A 14,788-nucleotide genomic window follows, 5' to 3' on the forward strand; every position below is an offset into this window, starting at 1 on the left:
AGCTTTATGGGATTTCCCCTTGTATGTAACTGTCATCTTTTCTCTGTTTTTAACATTTTTTAATAGCTATTTTTTGCCATTTTAACTACTATGTGCCTTGGTGTGGTCCTCCTCTTTCATTTGAGAGATATCTCTCTGCTTCATTTTGACTGATTTTCTGTGTCTGTTTCTGTGTTAGAAATGTCAGCTACTTCTCTCGCTCTTAATAATAATAGCCTTATGAAGAAGAGGTCCTATAGTGACCTGCAGTGCATGTCCTGTTCCCCAGGGCCTGGCAAAGGGAATGTTTCCTAGGTGTGTTGGTATCCTCTGCTATTGAGTCTTGACCTCTTTTTCCTTTAGTCCAGTTGTCTGCGGAGGCTCTCTTTGCCTATCATGGGCAGTGTATGGTCCCCAGCGGGAGTGGGACACATTTTAACAAAGTGTGTGGTTGTCTGTTTGCAAAATGAGACCTGCTCCCTCTGCAGCTGGAACTGATGTCCCACATAATGCCTGGGTGGGGAGATGTGATGTTGGCAAGATTTGCACTGGTCTTCCTGGGGAGGGGCCCACAGTGCTGAAACCACGGCAAGTGTGACTGAAAAGGGAGGATCCAGCAAAGCGCAGGGTGGTGTGTCTTGGTATAAACAAGTTAGGTAAACAAGTGTCAGAGCCAGGCTGGTTCCTGCAGGTGGCTGTTGTTTATGCTGGGGAGCAGGGGAGGTAAATGGCACCTGCCAGCTCCTTTGTTCCTGGAGGGGTTGCCCCATGATTCTTGCCTTTTGCAGCCACAAGCCACGCTCTGAGGTGAGCAAATCATTCCCTCCTGTCTTCCCTCGGTATTTTTCAAACTGCTGGTTCTAGCTGTATGTTTGGGCTGTTTGTGTGCTGTGTCTTTAATGGTGGGGCCTCAGCTTCCTAATGCCCTCCAGGCTCTCCCCCGAGCCAAGCCCCTGATTTCTAAAGTTCCAGGCTTTAAGTCCCACTGGCTTTAAGAACTCACAAATTCATCTCCTCTCACTTTCAAAGGCAAATATTATGGGGATTCATCCTCCAGTTTGTGGGTTCTCCAGTGCAAAAGTCTGGTTTTCACTCTTCTCTGTGCCACCAGCTCCCTCTACACTGCAGATGGCCCCAGTCCACTTCACTCTGAGACCAGGTCTTCACCCTTTCTACCTTCTTTGATCTGGCCTCTTCACCATTTAGTTGTGGAATTTGTTCTGCCAGTCTTCAGGTTGCTTTCTGGGTTATTTATGCAGATGTGAGTGTTATCTACTTGTATCCTTGGGAAAAGGCAGGCTTAGGGTCCTCCTACTCTGCAATCTTCTCAGCCAGCCCTCTACTTGACAAGTCTTTTAAACTCTACATCTCTCCATCCATCTCAATAAAATGAGAATCACAAACTCTAGAACATAGTCATAGAATAAAGGGGTATAAAAGCCTTAAGCTGACTTTGAACTTTTGGAAGGTACTGTACTATGAAATCCAAGATGGTTTCATGATTGTCATTCAAGCTAATATGCACCCTTCCTAAAGTAGCAAATCTATGTGTCTTAGCCAGAGAACATGTTTTCGGGCCACATCAAGGTGACATCAGGGCCGTGTGTGAGCACTGCACACTGACATACCTGGGAGTGGGGCAAAAGGAGGGATTCTAGCAAGTACATTTCCTCTCTTCTAAGTGTGCCTGAGGAGTGTCTTTTTACCCTGAGTTCAACTCTCTGCTGGAACGTTCTCTCATCTCCCAATTACCTGGGTAGAAGTGACTCCATTCCAAACACACGCAATCACAACACTTGGACACACATTGTCATCACCAAATCCTGACAAAGAGAGTCATCACTTCATGATTTTGAATCACCAGAGAGGTCCTGGTTCTTACTAAACATTTCTAATGGTTTCTAATTGCCTAAGGCTTTCCGTGGGGCAAACAATCCCCTATGGGTTGCTGATGGAGCTTTTGCCTTCTCCAACCAAAGGACCAAGTTTGAGTTCAGTTCCAGAAGAGAGAAGTCCTCCCCATGTTCCCTGATTAGAAAATGAGCCCCAGCAGCATAGCCTGTACTCCATATATCTTTGTTTGGTGTCTTTGGAAAATAGTGGGATTTTATTTAGTATTTGTGGAGTGAGTGCATTTCATATGAGGCCCCTGACTGCTGGCTTCAGGCTGCCTTTTCAGGTTCATTTTCCAGCACTTACCTTCAGACTTTACTTGCCAGTACTCTAGACTTCTTACTATTGTCCAAATTGCTCTCTCTGACCTCCCTAAACATTAGAAGCAGAAAGGCCTGGCAGAAAGACTAGGCGCTTTAGACTCTCCCAAACAGGTCCAAATCCTAGTTCTGGCCCTTCCTATATGCTACCTGGGCAGATTACTGCACCCCTAGAAGCTTCAGTTCTTTGTAAAGACAGGGGGAAATACGACCTACTCGGCAGGACTTCTGAGGTGATTAAATAGGTGTTTACCTAAAAGCCCCTAGCAGTGCCTCCATCTTGGTAGGAGGCCACTAAATCCTGAAGTCTCTCGGGATCTCTGTCCTCACTTCACTGGGCAGCACATTGTTCCTCATCCTTCAGATCCGGCTCGTATGCCACCACCAGGGGGAAGCCTTCCCTGACTGCCAAGGCACAGGGCAACAGCTTGCCCTTCCCCAGGTGCTCCTAGCACTGACCACACCATATTCCAGTGATCTATTTGCACATCTGTCTCACCCACTAATCTGTCAACTCTGCAAACTCCCTGAAGGTGAGGACTATGTCTTAATCACCTTTGTCAGGCCAGCACCCAGCACCGAGCCAAACAACCCAACAATTGTTTGGCAAGTGGGTAAGTTAAAGAACACATAAATGCTCCACGGCCACCCCAGTCTGAGTCAGGCAAGAGATAAGAGTGATCCTACCACCGCTGGGGTTAAGTGAACCATACCCGTCACAACGGCAGTGACTTCTCCTGACGAGGCAGGGCACCTCACTCAGAATAGGAACAAACATGAAATCGGGCATCAGCCATCATCTTGTTGAAAGAGACCACAAACCTTCCTAGCCTAACAGCTCTCAACTCCTCTTCAGGAGGCTGTTTATTTACTTATTTTTGGTGTTTGGCTGAGAGGCATTTTGTAGGTGCCCCTGTGCTACTCTGGACCTGCTCCTGCCTAAACAACTGTCTGGAAGCCCTGATCGTGCTAAGATCTCAGTGCACCATGAGCACACGCTGGCTGAGAAAGGCCCACCGAAACACGCGGCCCCTTGGAAGGCTGGGAGCCATTACAGTATGGAATTAGGAGGGGGTTTCTGGCTTATCACTGAAGTGGCAAAAGAATAAGAAACTACTCCAATTCACTAAGTGCCGTTTATGTCTTTCCTCACGTGATAATCCCTGCTAGGTTTAATCAATCAATTTCTTTTTTGATCTTAGTCATTTGGAATATTTCATAGATAAATATGTATGTGTGACATTAAAACCCAGGTTTTATAAAGATATAGGATCATTAAAAAAAAAAAAAATCCCACCATCTAGATGGTGCTCTTATAATCTTCTCCATCAGCCCGGGTTGATGTCTCATTTTTCAACTCTAATTGTACCAATAAAAAATGGCATTTGATTCTCTAATTCTTATACCATTTTTAGTTGAAGTGAGAAAAAGATGTTTCTTAAGATCCCAGTTTTCATCCCTTACCATCCTATGCACATAGGCACACGGAGCATAGGAGAAAGCTGAGGCTGGAGAAGAGGTCCACTTAACACCCACAGGCTGGTGGGCTTAAGTGAAGCTAGAGGAAGAGCCCTCGTCCCAGATAGGACTGGGTCCTGCTGGCCCTCCAGGCAGGACACACCCCCATTCTTTCGGCTAATACACACAAAGCATGTTTTGTACTAGCCCCGTGCAAGTCACCTAACATGCATCATCTCATTTAATACCTACAATTTCACCATCACACACAAAGAATTTAGCCAATTGTAAAAGACAGCCACCTTGTCTCCTCCTTATGCTAAAGACCATATCTATTCATTTGTTCATTAGTTCATTAATTCCCTTCATAGTTCATAGTTCATAGTTCATTAATCCCCACTAATACCAGCCATATTCTCAGAATTGTGCACAAAAAATTCAACATTTTAGACAGCCCAATGCCTGTGTCAATTCCTGTGTTGCAGAGAGAGAGTGTGAGCACTTCTAGAGGAAAGTCAGAAAAGCAGGGATACCCTCCAGGCTGGCCTCAACAGTTTTCCCTCAGCCTATCCTCTTCTCCCCCTTTTTATTTACACAACACACCCCAGCTTTCAGCTACTCATCATGATTTGGCAAAGGCCTACCTGGTTGATGTCATCTAGTCAACTAGATAAGAACCAGCAGGCTGTCCAGAGAGGCTAACTGGCCCATTCCCCAGCCTTTTTTTTTTTTTTTTTAACCCCTCAGTATATTCTAGACTAGATGGTTATACTGTGTGAATTGAAAGTACTCCGGGGCCAAAGAAGTTAGGAGGTTTGCCCAAGTCACACAGAGCCAGGACCAAAAGCCATGCAGGCTCCTGGTCAAGGCTGTTTCTGCTACTCCATCCTGAGTGAGCCAAACATGATGTTGGTGTCTAAGATGACCATCACTCTTCACTCTACAAAGAAATTAACCTTTGAAAGAGAATCTGAAAACCAACACATGTGAGAATGAAATAAATTGCAAATGTTCCTCACAGTGGAAGATGGGAGGACACATGTGTCCCTTGTGTTGTGGACACATCGTAAATCCCCACCATCTGCTGAGAGGCAGCACAGCAGGTGGAAAGCACAGGCTTTGCAGTGTGAGGCACAAGGCTTCAATCGTGCGGGGAGCCTAACCTCTTCTACCTCACTTCCTCAGTGTTATGCAGGTTCAGCTACTACCGCTATGTAGATGAAAGGGACAAATGTATGTGGAGCTCTGTATACAATATGGTTCCTTGACAAATGTTGGTTCCTTTACTCTTGGCTTTGACAGAAAACACCCCAGAGGTCATGGGAAACAATTCTTCAATGCCAACTGCCTTTACTTAGGAAAGAAATAAAATAAAAAACTAGGGCTTAGGGGAACAGCTAAGAATCATAAGATGTGGTCACGGATGAGATGCTATCTGTGGCAAGAATGCCCGTCCTGGCGATGTGGCTCTGTGTGCATGGGGGTGGGAGGCGTGGTGCTGGTATATCCTGCTGACAGTATGACGCCAAGCACAGGAAACACCACCTTTAGAGTGTCTCATTTTCAAACCATAAAAGACTAAAATTACATATGTGTATGCAGAGTGGTGTTTCTTAAAAAGAAGAGGCGGTAGGAAGAGAGAATCTATCCTGATGTCTGCCTCACTGCTGGTCTGTGGAATGTCTCCAGCAGTTAGGGAGCGAGCTGAATATCCATGCATGATAGAGACTGCGCCCAGCACATGAGGCTGCAGGCAGAGACGCGGCAGGAAACACAGCTGTGGGGCGGCCATGACCTGGGATGGGTTACTTCTAGCTGCCTCTTGAGACACCACAATGGCTGTTCCCTTGGGTTGAGTGCATGTTCTACCACAAACAAGTAGAGTGATTTGGGAACTGAACATTTACTTCCCTTGGGTGGCACTCCTCTTTCTCATTCATGAAATCAGACCGGAGGTAACACAGAGATGAAGTCATCTGCACAATGTCTCAAATGAGCATGGTTGTGAACAACTGGAAGCCCTGGATATGTCAGGAAAGGCAAACAGATTTCAGTGTGAACATGAAATTTCACACTGGGAGGCAGCACCTAGTCTTAGTGGGCAACAGTGCTCCACTGTGTTAGTGAGATCCTCTCAGAGCTGCAGGAGAATCATACTCCACAGTCCATAAAAAATTAGCATTAGAAAGATCAGTCTGATTTATAGTGGCAGGTTTGCCTTTCTAATGATGTTTTGCATAGGCCGATATCAGAATTATGTTTTGTGTTTCTAAAACCACACACCAGCTAGGGAGAAGTATTGGGAAACTGTAAAATCATGTTAGGGAAACAAAGCTGAGATTTTAAATGTGCAATTGATAATCCATTAAGTGGACTATCGATTTATTGATAATAAATAATTTATTGATAATATTTATATATTATATATAAATATATAATAAATAATTTATTGATAATGAATAATTTATTGATAAAGGTCCGTTTCCTTGAGGGCGGGGACCATATTTTAATTACCATAGAATTCTCTTCATATCATTGTCCAGAGAAGTTCCCCGTACTTAGTAGATGCTCAATTAAACTTCACTGCATTAAATAATGGAGGGTTTGGGGAGTAATTTCCTCCTAAGGAGTCAGATTATCGAGCATAGAATTCTGCCCTTTTTTAGAAGCAGAGGTGGAGTGGGGAATAAGGGGATGGAAATATGTCTATCACCTCTTATGTGCTAAGAAGATTAAGAATTATCTTACTTAATCCTCACTCTAATCCTTCGGGTATGGTGTTAATGGTCATTCTCAGTCTCTGGGTTAAGGCTCAGAGAGGTTAAGTAACTTGTCCAGTGAACCACAATTGATCAGTGGTGAGGAGAAGATTCAAACTCATGTCACTTTTGACTCCAAGGTTAAGCAGGGGACTTCTTCCCTAGTCTTGTGAAGAAAGAATACCAACGATTTTGACCCTAACTGAACATGATGCTTTGTGAACCCACTGAGATTCACTTCAAGCACTCTGGAGTGTCTGATTACGGCTACTAATAATACCTCCTAGACAGTGCTTCACAAATTAACAAATGATTAACAAGCTTGCAGCTTCACAAACTGCAGAGGGCAATAATAGCAGCATGGGGTGGAGGGAATAGCACTGGACTGAGAGCTTTGTCTTACCACAGCTCTGGCAGGGATTATCTGTTTGGCCCTGGGCTAGTCACTTTCCCTCTCTGGGCTTTACCTTCTTCATCTGTAAAATGACTGATAGGGACCAAAAAATCTTTCCAGAGCTGTCAGGCTATAGGGAAAGCTAATGCAAGAGTCAAAGACAACCAACCAGAGGCTGGCAAAGGGGCTGCAAGCAAAAGCCTACGGAACAGCATTTTCAAAGACCAGAGATCTAGTTCCACCAGCCTAGGGGCAGAAAGCCTCAGACCCATAACCACAAGTCCCTTCAGTCCTAAATCAAAGAGGGGTCAGAGCGCCATTCTCTTTATGTGAAGCAGTCCAGGCCACGGGCTGCACCTCTTTGTGTCCACCCGCTATGGGCTTCACACTCATCGGCTGCCCCATTCCCCATCCACCAGGCACCATCACTCCTCCCCAGGACCAGAGTCCTAAACCTATCTGTGGCTGAGTCTACATCAGGTGCTTGATGCCTAACTAAAAACTTCCCCAGCATGGTGGTAGTACACAGGGCTTGATTCACACTTGATTTCTTTGCCACCCCAAGACTTCTCGCTATCAGTTTACGGAAGCATCAGCTGCCGGGCACCTAGGTGGCTCAGTTGGTTAAGCGACTGCCCTTTGGCTCAGGTCATGATCCTGGAGTCCCAGAATCGAGTCCTCCCCACTCTCATGCTCTCTCACTCTCTCTCAAATAAATAAATAAAAAAATCTTAAAAAAAAAAAAAAAAAAGCAGCAGCTGCTGGGGCACCCTGAGAAACAGCAAACAGAAGGGGAGTCTGCAAACCCACTGCTTTAACTAAGGGACTCCCTGTCACTGGGGCTGCTAACAGCTGGTACCAGAGGCTATATGCTTACACTCCTTACAAAGCCCAGTTCCAGCCAGAATTTGGAATTTCTGGAGGATTTTTCTATCAGCCATGCAGATGCCTGTAAAACACCTCCACTCAAACACACAACTCCAGGGAAGACTCAGTAGCCTGCAGTCCCAAGGGCCAAGTGCATTTAAAAGAGGGGGAGGACAAAACTCTCTTCCTAACCCAGCTCAACAGAGGACACAGAATTACAGACCACACATGACAACTGATCAGTGGAGGAATCGAAGGTATTCAGCAACCCAGTAGTCACAGTCCCCACATCCTGACGTAGGAAGAGAGGCCCAGGGCCATCTTTGCTCCACCGCTTTCTTTCCAAGTCTCCCTGTCTTGTCTCCTGAGAGGATAAAGGAATTCCCACCATGCTTTAAGAATCAGCTAGTATTGTCTCTGTGTTGTCCTCACTCCTTATTTTTTTTTATTTTTTATTTCCTTTCAGCGTAACAGTATTCATTGTTTTTGCACCACACCCAGTGCTCCATGCAATCCGTGCCCTCCCTAATACCCACCACCTGGTTCCCCCAACCTCCCATCCCCCGCCCCTTCAAAACCCTCAGGTTGTTTTTCAGAGTCCACAGTCTCTCATGGTTCACCTCCACCTCCAGTTTCCTTCACTCCTTATTTTTTAAAATGGGTGTAACAGTCCTGCCTCACCAAATCTCAGCATGGGTATGAGGAAACTTAGGACATCATTCATGAAAGGGCTTTATAAACTGTATTTGGGTAAAGGATCAGTGTTACCAAAAGGCTCTGAGGGAGGATTAGGGTAAATTCTGCCCCTCATGGATAAAAATATTCAAGACACCCCACTTGCTAAGAATGGAGAACAGCCCCTCCATATCCCGGTGCATAGAGGACTACAGGCAGCTTGTAGGGAGGTGAATGACTAGTAAAGAGTCCCATTCTCAGGCTCTCCAGTACCTGTCACCATCACAGCTCAGCGTCCTACCTCATACCAAGCAGCCGTCCCGTTCTCCATGGCCAGGTGCCAGGATGGCCGGTCTGCTACTGTTTTCTCAGAAAATAAGTGGTAGAGTTAGTGCATGAGGACCTGAAGACCAGAATGTGACTCTCAATCCTGACACCTATGGGTTGTATGAGCTTGAGCAAGTCACCTGACCTTTCTCAAAGTCAACTTCCTCACACATCAAGGAGGCATAATTATATCCCACCCTGAGGGATATAATTATCCCTGAGCCCGAGCCCCTACCAACTGCACAAGTGTGTTTGAGCTCAGAAAAATGCCCTTTGCAATCTGTTCATTGCTGTCACTTGTGAATCATTAGTTTGTTAAGCACTGGCTCTATGAGCTATTATTAGTAGCCATAAACAGATGCTCTGAAGGGCTTAGAGTGAATTTCAGCATGTTTGATTAGGGTCAAAATATGGGAAATGGTGCCAATAGATCCATTACTCATGGTCCTGTGTCCCAGGAAATAGGAACATGGCTTATACTCCTTTCAGATAACTCCTGGGATGGGGATTATGCAGTTAATACACCAACTCACATCCCAGAAGCCTTTCAAGGTCTTCAAAGCCCGAGGTTACACAGGTAACAGATGGCAGGGCCTGCGTTCAAGCCCACTTCTTTGGCATCCTGCTCTCACTCTCCTTCTACCAACCCTGTGGGTGAGTGGAAAGTGGAGGGAATGTTGACACGGAACATGTGGGCTCCTCCAGCAAGCACATGTCGAAGCTGCCACTCCTTCTTGTGAGACACAGATGAAAGAGTGGCTCAGTCAGAGCCAATTTCAATTGCTGTTGAAACCAATTCAAACATTTCTCAAAGTATGCAGAAATGTGAGCTACTTCCCAATTTATTTTCTTTTAAAAATCTTAGGAATTAAAAAAAATTTTCAGGGCGCCTGAGTGGATCAGTGGGTTAAAGCCTCTGCCTTCGGCTCAGGTCATGATCTCAGGTCCTGGGATCAAGCTCCATATCGGGCTCTCTGCTCGGCGGGGAGCCTGCTTCCCCACCCCTCTCTCTCTGCCTGCCTCTCTGCCTACTTGTGATCTCTGTCTGTAAATAAATAAAATCTTTAAAAATTTTTTCAATTTAGCTCATGATTCAGTTTTTTAAAAGGTAGATATAAATACACACACATTCAAATATATGTATGTAGATGTATGTATGTGTTTGTATAGACTCCATTTTTAATTCAGTATTTAATAAATTACAGGGGTTTCATTTATTAAGACTATTTCTGGCAGGAGTCCTAAGGGATTAATTAAGAGACACTAAGAAGGAAAGAAGTCCCATCCAGGGAGTAACCTAAAACCTAAAACCTGTAAGTTCAAGCTCCAAGTCAGAATTTCCACTTATGGCTGAGAAGAGAACGTGTCCCATCTTCTGACAGACTGTCCCTCCTTCCCCCATGCCAGGGGACCTCCTGGCCCCTTACCTGACTCTCTCCTCTTCAACTCTCTTCAGGGCAGCATCCCGCTGCAGCACCTTCATGATGGCTTCTTGCTCCTCCTCTGTCAGGAAGCTCAAGTCAATCATTTTGAAAATCATACACAAAAAGAAGAGCAGGGAATCTGGCTTACAGTTCTCAAAGCAAAACAACTATGCCTGTTGCTCAATGATGAGAAGATGCAAAAAAAAATTAAATCAAGTAACGTCTTGTTCAGTTCTGCAGCGAAAGTCTTATGTTGGCTCGGCAAAAGTTTTAGGTGCCTGATATCAAAGTCCTCCGCGCCCTTTCCAGTGAGGAAGCGGTGGTCTGTGGGACGACGTGGAGAGGAGGCTCTCAGAAGGACGTTGCATTCCTTACCAACCAGGTCACTTGTTCCCACAGTGGCATTCCTACTCACACTCCCACTCTGGACCAGTCTTAGACTCAGTTTATTACCAGACTCAGTTCATTCTTCTTGCATCCAGGTCATCAACTCGAGGAGAGGCAGCAACATCTGAGCATCTCATGACACCTGGGGAATCAGGAGACGGTGAACGTGAGACAGTGCGAGGCAGTTCTGTAAGCATTGCTCATTTTTACAAGATTTAAAACGTGCCTGGGGAAAGAGGATGACCAGTGAGATGGTCTCTGAGATCAAGGAAACCAGTTTGGTCAGCTTCTTGAGCAAACGGGTCATGAAACACACTTCTACTCAATTCTAGAACGCCAAGATGGAGAGCACACAAAATGCCTGTTGATGTTTGACAACTCACTGAGGAAAGCAATGGCTGCAAAAAGGAGCTGGTTCTCACTCTCCAAAATCATGGGATGTTAGGCTAAAAAGTCACAATCAAGGTCAGTGAGACCAGGAAGACGTGATTCCAGCTGTCAAGTGATCATGGGTAAGAAACTAGAAATAAAAATTCACAAGCACTCACATCTCCGTGAGTAGGAATGTTGCACGGGAACGTATCTGGGCTCTGTAATGACAGGTCATGAGCTGGTATCACATAAAGGTAGTGTGCACAAAGGGTGGACTGTTATTCTTCACCTGGTCCCACCTCTCACCCTTGCTGGATCTAGAGCACCTCCCCCAAATTGCTCCCTTCATTTCTGAGGACGAAGAACACTTACTGGTACGGGTAAACAAACTGGGGGAAAGGAAGAGGCAACCTCTCCCAACCAAAGTGAGAATTTTAAGTAGGACTTTGGGCAAGAATCCTATTTCCTTTGAGGCCACTCAAACCCATGTGCAATAAGAAGGTGACATGCAGAATTTCACGGCTGTTTGGGGCTTCAGAGGTTCCCTACTCCAGGATGGGGGCCCTTTAACAAACACAGTGCTTCACAGACAGCAGACACTAAGAATCGAGTATTCAGTAAGTTTTAGGCAGTCTCATTTAAGAATAAAACAGTACGTGTACCACTGAGTCCTTTTTATGAATAAGTTCCTCACTTCAGCAAAATAGAACCCCTAGGAAGTATCCCCTCAGTCTCGTTAGCAAGTGACCCCCCACTCTGAGGCTCAGTTTTCTCATTCCCACTTGCCTTGCCATTAGGATGTCCCTCACAGATTGTAAAGATGAAGTGAAATAATGAAAATCAAACAGCACGTATCTTGCATCCTCTACCAAAAATAGCAACTAGAAATATATTCTAGCTTCCTTTCTGAGTTCACACTTTTGTTCTATCCCCCCAAATAAGAGTGTACTTGGTCCTGGCATTCCATTTTCTCTTTTGTGTTATATTTCTCTCCGATCTCCCCCATGAAGTATAGACTTGAAAAACAGGTACTCTGATGACCTTTGTTTTATATTCCTGAGGCTCTCTGCATGTAGCTCACACTGACTCCTCAAATAAATGTTAAGAATGTACTAAAATGTACACGCATTTATATAAGTCGGTGCCTGTTTGTTCATCTTGAAAAACACTCACCCTTCAAAGATGAAAGTTACCATCTCCAGGAAGCCTTCCTTAACTACCTCAGCTAGAATTAAAAGTAGATTCACTTATTCCTCTTAATTCTTCACTCCCTCCCTGAAATAGCCATGCAACCACGGTGCCATGAGAGTAAGCAGATTATTCATCTCTACCTTCCTGTTGTTGAGCTTGACCTGTGACTTTGGTCAATGGAATGCTACAAATGTGATACAAGCATAGGCTTGTGTGGGTTGGCTTGGCTGCTTATACTCCTGCCACCGGCCCCAAGAAGATCCTGCCCCAGGTAGCTCCTGCCTTTCCAGTCTGAGTCCCCGCAAAGGAGATGTAAGGTCAGACCAGAAAATGAGCCACCCAGAATATGTAAGGCCACCCCAGAGGACCTGAAGATTATGGGAAGAAATAAATATTTGTTGTTGGAAGCCACTGAAGTTTGGGATTGTTCTGTAACACTTCTGTTGTGGAAGCCTGACTAACACAAACACTTTCTTCTCCATATACCCACCTCCACCGCTATAATTATTTATCTTCCTTCAGTCACTCCCATTTGACTGTGAGTCTCTGAATGTGAAGAAGTAGGTAAGTAAATGAATGAACCTCATGCAAGTATACAAGTTCACCAGCGGATGGCTGTCGATTCTTTCCTGCAGAATAGCTTCTTTGATGCATAGTAACTTCCTTAGACCTCAGAGGCCGGCAAGGACCTGAATTCAGGCCACTTTTGGAGAACCTTGGATGATGACATATGGTTCAGTGAGAGACTGTTTTTAAAGTCAACGAGTGCAGGACAGGAAGAGATAAAAGGAGAGAAACAACTCAGGTTGTCCAGCGGTGGTAACTAGGAGCATTGCTGAAGGAGGAAATGCTGGTTTCTACACCTTCATGTACAACCACAAGCTAACCAGTGCTTCTGCATAAGAGCTTCCAAGAGTTAAAGGTTTTTCCCCAAAATCAGTGAGACAAAGGGCAATGTCTTCATTTTACAGAGAAAGGAGGGAAGGGCTGAAACCTCTGACTCCCAATTGTGAGAGAGAACAGCAGAGCCCTTGGATGGCAGTCAAGACTCTTCGATACCAGCTGCTTTCCCAGTTCCCAATACTCTGGATATTATCTGTCATGGAAGCTAATCACGCATTTCATTCCGCAAACATTTACTGAGAGCTTAGTATGTGCCTGACACTGTTATAAGCACTGGAGACACAGCAACACATAAGACAGAGAAAAAGTCCTGTCTTTGTGGAGCCTACATGACCCTCAGAGGAGACATCAAGTTAAATAATAATTTTAAAACACCTAAATAATTAAATTATATAACTTGCCAGGTGATATAACAGAGCATAGAAGGGAAGGGGTAGGGGAGTTGGGAGTTTTAAAGAGAGTGGTTAGGGTTGGTCTTGTTGAGAAGATGACACTGAAACAAAAACTTGACAGACGTGAGGAAACAAGCCACACTGGTATCGGGGGTCCAGAGGTGGAAGCAGGTCTGGCGTGTTTGAAGAACATCAAAGAAGTCGGGGCCGGGACAGCAGAGTATGCCAGGAAGAGGACAGGAGAGAGCAGGTCAGAAAGAAGTAGATCATCCTATACTAGGCCTTACATTAGTGCTGTACGATTTCCAGCTTTTACTCTGAGATGGAGCAGCAGTAAGGAAAGACAGGAAAAAAGAGAAGGAAGTAAATATTTACTGGGTATGTCCTACATGCCTGGCACTTAACATCATTTCATGGGATCCTCACAGAGATCTAAGGCAAGCATTTTATGATCTGTGTTTTTCAAATGAGGAGAGTAGGGCTCAGGGAAGTGTCAGCCACTACCCTTGTGTGGTAGGTAGGGCTGGTATTTGCCAGTAGCTTTTTTTTTTTTTAAGATTTTATTTATTTATTTGACAGAGAGAGAGATCACAAGTAGACAGAGAGACAGATGGGGTGAGGGGAAGCAGGTTCCCTGCTGAGCAGAGAGCCCGACACGGGACTCAATCCCAGGACCCTGGGATCATGACCTGAGCCGAAGGCAGAGGCTTAATTAACACACTGAGACACCCAGGCGCCCCCCCCCCTTTTTTTAAAGATTTTATTTATTTGAGAGAGACTGCTGGGCAGGGAGTCTGACCTGGGGCTCCATCCCAGGATCCTGACATCATGACCTGAGCCAAAGCAGATGCTTAGCTGACTGAGCCACCCAAGCGCCCCTTGCCAGGAGCTTTGTCAGTTTAATCCACCCCAGTGCTGACCTGTCCTTTAATTCTCCCATCCACAGATTCCTCAAACTGGGAAGCAGAACAAAATTCTTCTGACTATGGACCTTCACTCTCTGCTCACGCATAGAAAAACTAGTGGCCCACAGTTGGCAGTCAGCAATCAAGGCAATTTCTGTGGAAAAATTGGGAGGGATAAATTTTGGCCACAAGGATTCCCGATGGGTTCACAGAAGGAGTATCTTCCAGGGTGAGCAAAAAGTTCTAAGCTTCAGCTTCCCTCCCACCCATTCTCATCATGCTACTGAGTGACTTTCTAAAAGTGAGATCTGACTAAACCATATTCCCAGGTTTAAAACCCTCCACTACTTCCCATTGCCCATTGGCTAACACTCAAGCTCCTTACTGTGGTGTGGGACTCAGGTGAACTGGCACCAGCTTTCTTCCCCAAGTGCTTCGCCTGAGGCTCCCCACACACAACTCTTCAGTTCCTTTGGCCCCCAGGCCTTTGTATATGCTATTCCTTCTTCTTGGAATACCTTTCCTGGGTTGACACCCCTTGG

At 45.3% G+C, this 14,788-nt stretch overlaps 1 protein-coding gene across 2 annotated transcripts in view; it reads right to left on the reverse strand.

The window, feature by feature from the left end:
- Positions 1-14,788, reverse strand: part of SYTL2 (synaptotagmin like 2) — a 121,371-nt gene that overhangs the window by 60,453 nt on the left and 46,130 nt on the right. For both annotated transcript variants that reach the window (XM_080816125.1, XM_080816124.1), the window contains exon 2: positions 10,100-10,625. In XM_080816125.1, coding sequence (XP_080672251.1) covers positions 10,100-10,212 — 113 coding nt within the window. In that variant the 5' untranslated portion in view covers positions 10,213-10,625. The remainder of the gene's footprint in view (positions 1-10,099; positions 10,626-14,788) is intronic.

The sequence above is a fragment of the Martes martes genome (assembly GCF_963455335.1).
Source record: "Martes martes genome assembly, chromosome: 10".
Taxonomy (NCBI): Eukaryota; Metazoa; Chordata; class Mammalia; order Carnivora; family Mustelidae; genus Martes; species Martes martes.